The 12,155-nt window shown below is 27.6% G+C and overlaps 1 protein-coding gene across 3 annotated transcripts in view; it reads left to right on the forward strand.

The window, feature by feature from the left end:
* LOC134833160 (fasciclin-1) overlaps positions 1-12,155 on the forward strand; it is a 70,580-nt gene that overhangs the window by 52,729 nt on the left and 5,696 nt on the right. For 2 of the 3 annotated variants that reach the window (XM_063847392.1, XM_063847391.1), the window contains exons 9-14: positions 3,094-3,245; positions 5,266-5,356; positions 5,582-5,805; positions 7,374-7,533; positions 7,659-7,797; positions 8,363-8,389. In XM_063847392.1, the coding sequence (XP_063703462.1) occupies positions 3,094-3,245; positions 5,266-5,356; positions 5,582-5,805; positions 7,374-7,533; positions 7,659-7,797; positions 8,363-8,389 (793 nt within the window). The remainder of the gene's footprint in view (positions 1-3,093; positions 3,246-5,265; positions 5,357-5,581; positions 5,806-7,373; positions 7,534-7,658; positions 7,798-8,362; positions 8,390-12,155) is intronic. The other variant, XM_063847393.1, reaches the window with a different exon arrangement.

The following is a 12,155-nucleotide window of genomic DNA, read 5'->3' on the forward strand; positions in this document are numbered from 1 at the left end:
TGCGTCTGTTTGGGAGTATCTGGCTGCAAAAATTGGGAAACATGGCAAATGTCAAATGACTCCCGAAAGATACATTCTGTAGAAATTAAAATTCTCACACATGTATCGCTCGATAATGGGAAAAAGATGCGGTAAATGTTAAATATGAAGCAAAATATTTTTTTTAATTAAAAATTTATTTTAATTTTTAATAGATAAATATTTTTAATTTTATTTAATATAAAAATTATTTCAAAAATTTTTATTTTTTAATTAATTTAACTGCTTTTGACAAAAATTATATTTTTTTTTATTTAATTATTATTTTAAAATAAAATAATTTTGAAAAGTAAATATAATAATTTTATTCAAAAATAATTCAAAATAATTTTAAAAAGATAATTTGAAATAATTCACAAATAAAAATAAAAAAAAAACATAATTAAGAAAATTAATAAAATCATAAAGAAAATTTTTAAAATATTATTTTCTGATTTTTTTTTAATTTTCACATTTTTAAAAATTTATTCTTATTAATTCATTAGTTTTCAATTTAATTTTTTTTAAATACTTCGAAAATTTTTTTTATATTTAAATATTTTTAAATTTTTATTTTAAATTATGTTTTATTTTTTAAACGCAATTTTTAAATTGACAAAAAATTAAAAAAAATATTTTTGTCAAATTTCACATTTCCCGCATTTTCCATAAAAGTTTTTTGGCAAACATGTTACCGACCTACATTTCGTTGTCTCTCTCTCTGTTGACTTAGACATGTAATATTGTATTATACGACAAAGAAGTGAAATTACGTCTGCTCAGCTTTAATTAAGATAATTTTCACACAAGCGTTGTTCGATATCTTCAAAATGTTTTTTTTTCCTTTTTTCCATTCCTCATCAATTTCCCATATAAATTTATGTGCTTTAAGTTCACTCCATTCATTTTATTTATTTATTTTTATTTTTTTTATCATATGTTAGAGGTGGAATAGCCCAGCTTCTTTAGATTCGAAAAAACATGATACTAAAGGGGAAAAGGCAAGATACCATTAAATATATTTGTATATTTTTTTCCTATTTTTTTTTATTGCCATTGATTGATTGGAATGTGATTTTTTTTTGCTTTTATTTCTAGCTATCTATCATATCTCTTTTGCACCCTTTTTGTGTATTTTTCTACTCTTCTCTATCAAGTATTTTTTTTTACCTAAATTTTACTAAATTTCATATCGTCACGTAAAACAAACACATAAGTGCCTATTTTTTACTATTTTTTTCACATCTACAGCTGTCTTGATTTCCGGTTCCTGTCATTTTTTGCCACTTTATTTATTTTTTTCCTTTTATTTATTTACGTATCGATCTATTTTACTACTCCTCCATTCACGAAACCACTCGACAACCCTTGATATTCCACCACCGAATTTTCTACCGCAGTTGGCATGCATGTTTTTGAAGTGAATGAATGAACTAGGTCGATAAGGCTTTCCTTTGACGACACGAACGCAGGTCTTCTTGCATCATTATGAATAAAAGTATCACTCTGTGAGCAAGTCTAATTTACTTTTTTCTCTCTTTTTTCGTAATTTTAACATGTTTTTATTTTTAAAATTTAAAATATTTCACTTTAAAAGCACAAAACACTTTTTTTTTCTTTGGTTTATTCACTAACACACAACATTTTTACATTTTAATATGTTAAAAACATGCAAAAACCTGTACATACACTTCGTAACCCGCAATGTTACATAAGATACACCACTAGGAAAAATTTACACATTTTCATCCTCTCAGTGTGTCTAACCGACGTTAATGTTAAAGAACGTCGTCACGCCAAACCACATTTTTTGTAAAGGATCTCCTTGTAATGACGATGAAAAACTTTCAACCAACTTCATCAGTTTCAAGCGTTTATTTATTTTTCATTAAAAATGTATGTGAAATGCACTTTTAATGAAATATTTAAAAAAAAATCTCAAGAGACGATTTTTTATTTTATTTTTGATTTTTTGCATTTTTGACAGATTTTTTTTGACAAAAAAATTTTAATTAATAAAATTAAATAAGGCCGCTCCAAATTTTTTTCTATATTTTTGTCTTATGCCCTATTTCAAAAGTCAAAAATCCGATGGGGCAAAATTAAAAAAAAAACTGAAAATTTCATCAAAATTTGCCTTTTTACGAATTTTAAAATTTAAAAAACTATTAAATTTTAATTATTTTTTTAATTTTTAAAATATTTTTAATTTTCAAGAATTTTTTTATTGTAAATAAAATTTGACATGAATTTTCTTTTCTAAAAATATTTTTCAAATTTTTTTGACAGTTAATTTTATGAAATTTATTTGAATAGATTTTTTACTTCAAACACTCTGAAATCAACTAAAACTAATATATGTATTTATTTAGGATGAAAAATTATTTCAAAATCTTTTTTATATTTAAAAAAAAATAATTTTAAAATTTAAAAAAAATTAAAAAAAAATCTTTTGAGACAAAAACATCGAAAAAAATTGGTATGGCCTAAAATAAAAAAAAATCCCAGGAGGGAAGTTGTAATTTTTAAATCAATAAGTAATTAAATTTTCTATATTTAAATTTCTGTTTAACTTGTTTTGTTTGTATTTTGAATTATTTCGTGGTCCTATTGTAATATTAAATAAATTGTTTATTTTTATTCTTTTCGTGTGGAATAAATTTTTGTATACAAGTTTTTCTATTGGATTTAACTTTTTTTCTCCTTTTTTTAATGTTTTAATTTTTTTTCCTAGAATTGTAAATTTATTTTACCAGAATTTCGGTGTACCACCGAGATTGTTGTATTTTAATTACTTCCAATAATAATTATAATATGTATTTGTTAACTTTTGTTTATGTTGTAAAATTTTCTAACTAACTAACTAATTTTATTTTATTTACACGTGTTTTTTACTAACAAACCAGTAATTTAATATTAACAATTAAAGTAACTTTTTTGAGTGTTTTCAGCCCATTTTTCATCACATTTGCTTCTTTCAATTTTTGCCTATTTTTTGTATAAATAATTTTTTTTAAATAATTTTTTTTTTGCGTTTAATTTGATGATTATAAAGTTTTTTATTGAAATTCGTAGGAAAATGAAGCTGGACCATTCTACAAGTTCTACGAGGCAATTGTGGATCACGGTGGCGATTTTATCGATCACATCAACAAATTGGGCGAAGTTACGTTGTTTGTGCCAAGTAACGAAGCATGGGAAAATGCCGAAGTGAAAAATGTCGTTTCGTAAGTACTTTTGAATTTTTAATCGTTTTTCTAGTGAGAAATGACGAGTTTTTTCTCTTTTTTGAAGAAAATTAATGTTGTACAAAAAAAATATTGATCACCAGAAAAAATACAATAGGTACCTATTTATTTACTAAAAAAAGTCTCGTAGTCAAAAAAAGACAGACAAGCTCAGCAAAAAGCATTTAAATTTAAAAATAAACGCAGGAATTTTTCCACAAAAAAAATAAAAGCAAAAATAGTGGAAAAACGAAAAAGTTTATATTATATTTAAAAAAAATTGAAGAAAAAAAGCTAACTTTTGCAGAAACTTTTCTGTCTGTGTTAGTTTAATTAGAGCAATTTTTATGTTTTTCATCCTTTGTTAAAGTTTGCTCTTTAATGAAGGAGGTAGGACGGGATTGCGTCATGCAACCTATTTTTATTATGTAAATTTACCAACCCTATAATTTTTTGTGCTGCTGTGCATTCAAGCAGAACGACATTGGGGATACGACTAACATGATATCTAAGCGATAATTTTGATAAATCAATATATATTAAATAAGGTTCATTTACATTTTATTATACACAGTAAAAAATTGACGTCTTGCGACGTGACACGAGATGCGAGACGTGAAAAATCACATTTTTTGGCTTTTCTGGAACAATTTTAGGATAACGAGCTTTTTTTGACACGACAAAAATTCCTAGTAAAATATTTAAAAAAAAAAAATACCAAATTTTCGTTTATTTTTTTTTTGCTATTTTTATATTTTTGAAAGTTAGTCAAAATTATTTCATTGAAAAAAAAATTTAAAAAAATCGACAAAAAAATCGAAGGTTTGGTTTTCTTTTAAGTTTTTAAATTTTTTTCACTAAAATTATTTTTCGTCTCATAGAGAAATAAAAAATTAGAGTCAAAATAATTAGAAATTAAAAATAAAAAGACAACCACCTAACTTTCGATTTTTTTTAAATTTTGGATTTTTTAAAATTTAGCAAAATATTTTTCAAAAAATTTTAACGATTATTCAAAAAAATCCAAAATTATCAAAGAATTGAAGTTTGAGTTAAATTTCACTTTTTTAGTAGAAATAATTGTTTCGTCTAAAATGAAAAAAATTATCAAACTTTTACTTTTTTTTGCTTCTTTGTAAAAATGAAAAAAAACAGATTTTGAAGATCATAGATTTTTTTTAAATTTCTGAAAATAAATTCTAAAAATTTTGACAATCTTTCAAAAATCCCAAAATCTCCCAAAAATCAAAATTTGAGTAAATTTTTTTAAAATATTTTTTTGTTGTCTCAAAAAGTCATTTTTCTCCTCTAAAAAGCCAAAAATGTGATTTTTGCGCACATCTCGCATAAAATCTCACGCCGCAAAATGTAGATTTGTTACAATAAGATACTTTTTTGTCTTCGTCACAAACAGGCAAGGTGCCTTGCATTATTTTCCAGACAACAACGTTGTAATATTGCCAGTCGTACCCTAATTAAATTCATTTGTGAGGCGCCACTCTGTAGTTAAATTGCGTTTTTTCTTTGCCTTTTTCTCGATTCTTAGCGAGGAATTTCCGACTGGAGTATGTTTTTTGATTTTTGTTCGTGCCTCTTGTTAGCATGGTTGTTTCGTTACATAAAATAACGACTGTTCGATTTGGTATTTGTTTGCCACCCTCGATTTGCTGCTGATTTTTTTTTTTTGTTTAATCGATCCTTATTTGCGTATTCCATTCAGGTTTCGGTTTACGTTTTGTTGGTTTAGTTAGAGAGCGAGGCAAAAATACGATTCCCTCTCGAATTCCTCGTCGAACGAGGAAAAATAAACAAAAGTAGTGAGAAAAAAGGAGTTAACCACAAATTTATTAGGATAGGAAGTGGTTTCGGGACGTAAAATTTTTAATTTTAACTCGTCATTTTCGCTATCCAGACAAAGTTATTAAAAATTCCGTGCGAGAGAATTTTCATAACTTTGGTCAGAGATCTCGTGGAACATTTGATATGCATTCTAAACATTCTTTTTCATTCCATTCTGCAGGAACAAGCAAAAATTCCGTGAGATTCTGAACATGCATGTTGTGCCACAACGCATCACCACGAACAAAATTAAGAGCGATATTGTACACAAGGTACGTAAGATAAATTTCCATAGCATAAAAATATATTCATGGAATTTCATTAAATGACGAGAAAAAATTACAAATTTACGGGAATCTAATCTGCTCTTGCACATAATTCAGCTTTTTTTTCTCTCTCCTTCAGGAAGTTTATTTTCATGCAGTTTCATGAATATTTTTGCTGTTAGTCTTTTTTTTCTTGCAATCTCTATAAATTTTCTTGTTTTCCTTATGCAGATTTTCCAGGTACCAACTTTAGCTGGGCGTCGTTTCTTGTATTTCAATGCAATCACCAACGATAACGATAATATTACGGTTACCGTAGAGGGCGGCGGTGTAAATGCCACACTCGAGATTCCCGATATCGCCGTGACAAATGGTTTTGTGCACATAATTGATCACGTTCTCGGTATCCCGTATGCCACAGTGCAGGAGAAATTGGCCACTGATCCGATGTTGAAGTGAGTATTTTTATTTGTGTTTCAATGCGGGTTGAAGGTGAGATGATGAAAAGAAGGAAAAATAAAATTTAAGTCAGAAATAATTTTCTTAAGTCACTTGAATCAAAATTAAGTCTAACTTAAATCAACTTAAAAAAATTAAATATTTTTATCTTTGATATTTAGACGTTCGATTTTTGTTAAATTTATGAAAAAAACATTTTTCTCAAAATTTTGTCGAAAATTCTAATTTTTTTCCATGAACTTGAGTATTTTAAGTTAAGTTATGAGAAACTTAAAGTACCATTAAAATCTTAAATTTTTCAACAAATTTCTGTATTATCTTAAATTTAATATAACCATTTTTTGTCCCCCCCCCCTCCGATTTTGTCGAAAAAATTCGGGGGGAAAAGTAAAAATTAAATATAAAACAAAAATATTTTTGACATTTTTTATAATTTTTTAAAAATCATGAAAAATTACTATTTATGATAAAATTATTCAAAAAACAGAAGAAACTGAGTCACGTGACCAAAATATTTTTTTTTTCAAAAATTTTTATTTTAGGAGATATTATTTGATTTTTGTTCATTTTTAAGCTCAAATTTGAAAATAATATTAACCAAAATTAAATAAATGTTAAAAATCAACGTTTAACGTTTAAAAATCACTAACAAAAAATTCAAAAATATTTATTTTTTTATTTAAAATAAAAAATTTAAAACTAAAGTTTGACATTAAGTCAATTTCGACTTAATTTATTTTTTTTTAAATTTTCAAAAAAAAAAAAAAAAAAAATTTCTCCAAATTTAGTCAAAAATTCCAAATTTTATAAATTTCGCAACCCTGATTCGCAACCCTTTCTCAAACTTAAGCTTAAGTCAAAAAAGGTGTAAATTATTTTTTTGAATCAATTCATTGAATTAAAACGTTTCGTCATATGACTTAAGCTTATTGAAGTTCAACTTTATAAAAAAAATTATTAATTTTATAAATTTACAATTTTTTTTTAATTAAAAAAAAGTTTTTCATAATTTGGTAAAAAACAAAAATTTAGTTAATTTTCGACTAATTCTAATTTTATTTTTAAACCGAAGCTTCAGATAATTTTTTTTTACAAAATTGAAGCTTATGTTGTCCTTTAATTTAAACTTCAATTTTACCCTGCTCAAAAAAAAATTAGATCAAATCAATAATTTCCCAAGAATACCATTTTCAAGCCCATTAGAGACTTCGCAACCGTGCAATTATTGTATAATTATTTAACGATCTACAATAATTGTCCTTACTTTCATAATTATCATGACATAATACAATTGTCGCCAACATTTATTATTCTTTTGGCGACACCGAGACACGAATTCAATTAAACGCGTGCCACCGTAACAATGCTCTCTAATTAAAAGGAGACTCGTAATTAATTGTATTAAACTAAAGAAAGAAAATTTTCTGCCATTTCACATTTTCCTTATTCTTCGTCATCATCATCATCGCCATCATCCTTTTTTCCGTTCTCCGAAAGCATATTCCATTTTTCATTTCTAAAAACGTGTTTTTCTGCTTTTCTTTTTTTTCTACATAATTAATAGTGCCACAAACTTGTTGGGCAGCCGTGGCTTTAATGCGCAACTTAATGATACGCAACGTCGCTTCACCTACTTCGTCCCACGAGACTACGCATGGAACAGACTACAAATTGATTATCCTTCGTTACACAAGAAACTCTTTATGCGTGATTTTGCATACCATGTAAGTACATGACGTTGTCTCCCATTAATCATGGTGGCGTCTGAATAATTGATGGGAACCTCAGAAAGTAGCAGTTCCGCCAATTTTTGTACAAGTTCATTAAAGGGAAACTTTTTTTTTTGCAGGCACGTAACGTCTTGGAACGTCATCTTGTCATTGCCGACAGAGCATTTACAATGGCTGACTTGAACAAGAAGAACGAGACAATTATTTTGCCGACGCAACGTGACTCGTTGAAGATTCGGGTCAAGGAAGAGGATAAAGGTATGTTTCTTTTAATTTTTAAATTTATTTTTTCCGTGAGAAAAAAAATTTGGGACAAAAAGGATCATCATTCGATATTTTTTATTCAACAAGCTTCATAATTAATTAATTAGTCAAGTTGCTCTGATTCGAATTATTTTAAAGCTCAAAAGGGCAAAAAATATTTTTCATCTCACTCTTTTGTTTTTTGGCTGTTTTTTTTTTTTGTTTATATAATGAGACTATTCATCGTGTCCCACTTTTCCCATCAATCACGAGCATTTTTGTAATTTGTTTGACCTTTTCATTTAATTTAAATGTAAATATTTCTCTTTCTACTGTTTTTTTTTTGTTATTTCAATAAATTCGCAACTTGACTCGTCTCGTCAACGCAAACAAAAAAAAATTGTACAAAAAATTTCTTATAAAAAAAATATTTTCTTTTTTGCCTTTTTCTCTCTTTTTGTATCATATCGCACGCACTTTGCAAATAATTAACCATGAAAAAAATGTGTATCGTCCGAAAATTTGTTGTAAATTATTGTGAAACTGTCAAAAAAAATTCATTACGAACTATTATCATCAGACGATGATTATCAAAACTTGCAATCTGGTGAGTCCATTATTAACGATGGTAAATAAAAAACACACAAAATTGATGTTTTTTCCGTTTATCTAGTCAAATTAGACAACAAAAATCTGTTCCTCATTGTAAAATTATGCAATCCATTAAAATTTAAACACAACAGTTTATGTGACAGAAACATCGCACAAACAAAAACAGACACAAAAAAAAACACCAAAGTAGTCTTTTGTCATTTATTTTTTAATTAAAATGTCATTTTTGTAGGAACTTGTACCTATCTGTCCCATTTATTATCACTAGTTCCCATTCTACTATCTAGATTCCGAAAAAATAATATATTTTATAAACATATGAAACCAGAACACAATATCCATTACAACACACATTCAAACTTACTTTACTTACTTATATTTCCTGATTCATAAACGAACAAATATAATATGTCCTTTGATGATAAGATAAATTTGTCAAGCAAAATTTTATGGAAATTATATTTCGAGCTTTTTCTGTTGAGTCATGGTGACAAAATTTTTTATGAGTAACAAACATACGAGTGATTCATCAATTTTTTCGTTGTGGTTCCGGTAATTAATTTAAAAAGTCATTTGAGGTCGTTAGGAAGTTTGAGGCGCCATCTTGGGATTTAGCTTACAAGACATTTCGATTATATAATTTCTTAGGTTGCCTTAAATTTATCTGATTTTTTAATTTCTAATGGAAAAAAATTAATAGTTTGAAAAAAAGTCATAGGAATGTTTATACTTTAATTTTTTTAATTAAATTTTTATTCAATTTTAAAATAAAGTTTCTGAAAATATTTTTAAATTTTAATAATTTATAAATTTGAATTAATTATAAATTAATTTTATAATTTTAATTTTTTAAATAATATTTTTTATTATTTATTATTATTTTATTATTGTATTATTATTTTATTATTATTTTATTTTTAAATTTACAAAACTTTTTTAGTGATTTTCAAAAATTTAATAAAAATAAAAATTTTCGATTAATAAAAATTATTTAATAAATTTTAATAAATATCAACTGATTTCATTTAAATTTCAACTGATTTTCTCTGACGCTATGTCATTTCTACACGCAACCAAACCAAAAATTAATTAAATCCTTTTTGCTCTCTCCAACGTCTCTTACAAACGCAACGAGTTCCTCTTTCGTAATATCTAATTCATTAACAATACGCAAAGAGATAAGAAACGCCTAATTGAAATTCAAGAAATTTCAATTTGATATTCTGCCATATCTTTGCTAAGAGCATAATTACTTATTCAGTTTCAAATGTTAATGAATCGTGTTTCGCCTGGTAATGCAATGCTTTTCATCACTGCTCAAAATTTCACATTTCACATGCAGAATAATATGTTGGACTTTTGAATGACATGTCGATATCCATCCATACCGCACCCTCTAATTATTCATGTGGAGATAGCGAGAACAAAACAAGGAAGCGTTACAAATTGAATTTCTTGTATATTTGCTTGTTTTAATTTATTTAAGCGCTCTCACATGTGTGTGTGTGTGTTATTTGAACATTTTACGGACAGAAACGCATTAATGAGTCACTCGTAAATAATCCTCACGTTCGTTATTATTAATAGGCAACTAAAGCTGACCAAATGCAGGGACATGTTGTAATGATAGGTCACTCGTATGAAAACCACAAAATTTATCAATAAATAGCTTTCGTGTCAATTGACTCATTCTTTCTCTCTTCGTCTAGTGGATGTGTACCCAGTGGAACGAAATGGCGTTTTTTTAGGGCGCTAAAAGAAAATAAAAAAATAGGCAGGTCTGTACTTAGACTCTAAAAAGTCAGATATTTAGGCCCTCCAAGTTTTGCAATTTTTCTAATTTTTTTTTTAAATATTTGAAAAAATTTCTAAAGAAAATACATTTTCAAGTTTTTATTTAATTTTTTTAAATTATTTTTAGAAAAAGTAAAATCTCTTTTACCTCCTACCTTTCATACTAAAAACGTCCTCCAACATCCACTCACACCAGCACAGCGATATCTAACCGTCACAATGCCTTCTTCACATGTACTGTGAATGGAATAATACGTTAAAGTTAAAGCATCTCTCACTCGTAATGTTCTAGTTCTCCAACCGTGTCATCCTCATTTCAATCGCAAACGGAATTCATTTGAACTCAGAAAAAAGGTACATTTCCAACAGAAAAAACTCCTCATGATTTCAAAGTTTCAAAAATAAACCTTAACGCAACCATATGCAGTATTCAAGGTACCTTTGTCTCTACTCTAATTTAAGAGTGTACTCTAAATGTCAGTAAACGAATATGGACACATTTCACCAAAACGTTCATCGGATCCTACAAAAAGTATGCCATTAAACGGCAGATTTTCAACCTCTTCAAAACAAGTTAAAATTTCATGACCCTACATCATCTCAACCGAGTTACAAAGAAGATTATCGAATTCCGATTTCAACGCTCTGCTGATTCTTATCGCAACAGAAAGAGATCGAGTAATACAGCTTGACATAAAATTCGCGTCTAAAGTCCGAATTCTGGCCTCCTATCTAAAACGACGCCCATAATACTTCATAAATCAGAAACGATTGAGACAACCTAAAAAACTTTTTAGAATATTAAACTCAAATAGATCGAACAAACTACTATCTATGTCAAAAGAACAAATTAGATGGACTATTGGCTTTTTTACTGGTCACGGAAAATGCAGATATTTTTTAAGACAGCCTTATTTTTATAAAACCCCCAAGGTCTTAAATATAGTTATTTCATTCCACTGGGTACCCAACATTGTAGTCCATAAAATAAATTTTTGTATGCCCAATAATTGGTATGTGTGTGTGATCAAACTTGACAACAAAAGGCCAATTGAATTTCAAAAGGGGGCACTACACTCTTCATTAGATATTGAGGATGAATTTCATGCGTTTGCACTTGTGACACAGACAGGTCTTTTGTAACAACAACAACGACGACGACGAAAAAAAAAGTGAAATTTATGTGGATTGCCATGTTAAGTGCATCTGACAACCTCCTATTATTCAAGCATGTGTGTAATTGATATCAAGTAGACTTAGATTTCACGTTCACTTAACACACAACGTGTCCGATTAATTTCATTTTGATGGAGATAAGGGAGATTAGGAAGCCCAATTAATGTTTCTCTTGAAGTCCTACAAGTGTGTCGGTCGCTTGTTTGTACAAAACAAAAAAAAATATCTACAAAAAAAGGTACAAATTTTCAGTGAGCAGGAAATGAACCCAAATGAAACAAACAAATATTCTGCGGAGGAGGTGTTGAATAAAATTTAAAAACAGAAAAAAAAGTTTTCCAACGTGGTGTGCATGTTGAAAAAGGGCAACTCGCTTGGCAGAATGCGAAATGTTTAGAAAAGACAAACAAAGTGTAAAATATACATTTACAGCAGATGGTTGTCGTTCATAATAATATTGCACACATTCAAAAAAGGTAACACTTGGAAATGTTTGTGCACTCACATAATTTTTCGCTTTCAAAATTTTACGGGAAAAATTAAAAGCTGCTGCCAAGAGTTTATTCAATAAATTTTCAAAAAATAAACGTAATAAAAAAATTAGGGAAGCGCCTTTGTCTCTATACGAAAAAACACACACGATGACAGCCTCAAGCAGAAAAAATGTTCTGTAAATTTTTTTTTTCTTATAGAGAAAATTGTAGCTACGTGAAATTTACAATTATTATTACTTTGTATAAAAAGTTTTTCCTGTAAAATTAAAAAGGCACGTCTTTGAAGTTTTTTTAAAG

Source organism: Culicoides brevitarsis, chromosome 3, assembly GCF_036172545.1.
Source record: "Culicoides brevitarsis isolate CSIRO-B50_1 chromosome 3, AGI_CSIRO_Cbre_v1, whole genome shotgun sequence".
In the NCBI taxonomy this organism is placed as follows: Eukaryota; Metazoa; Arthropoda; class Insecta; order Diptera; family Ceratopogonidae; genus Culicoides; species Culicoides brevitarsis.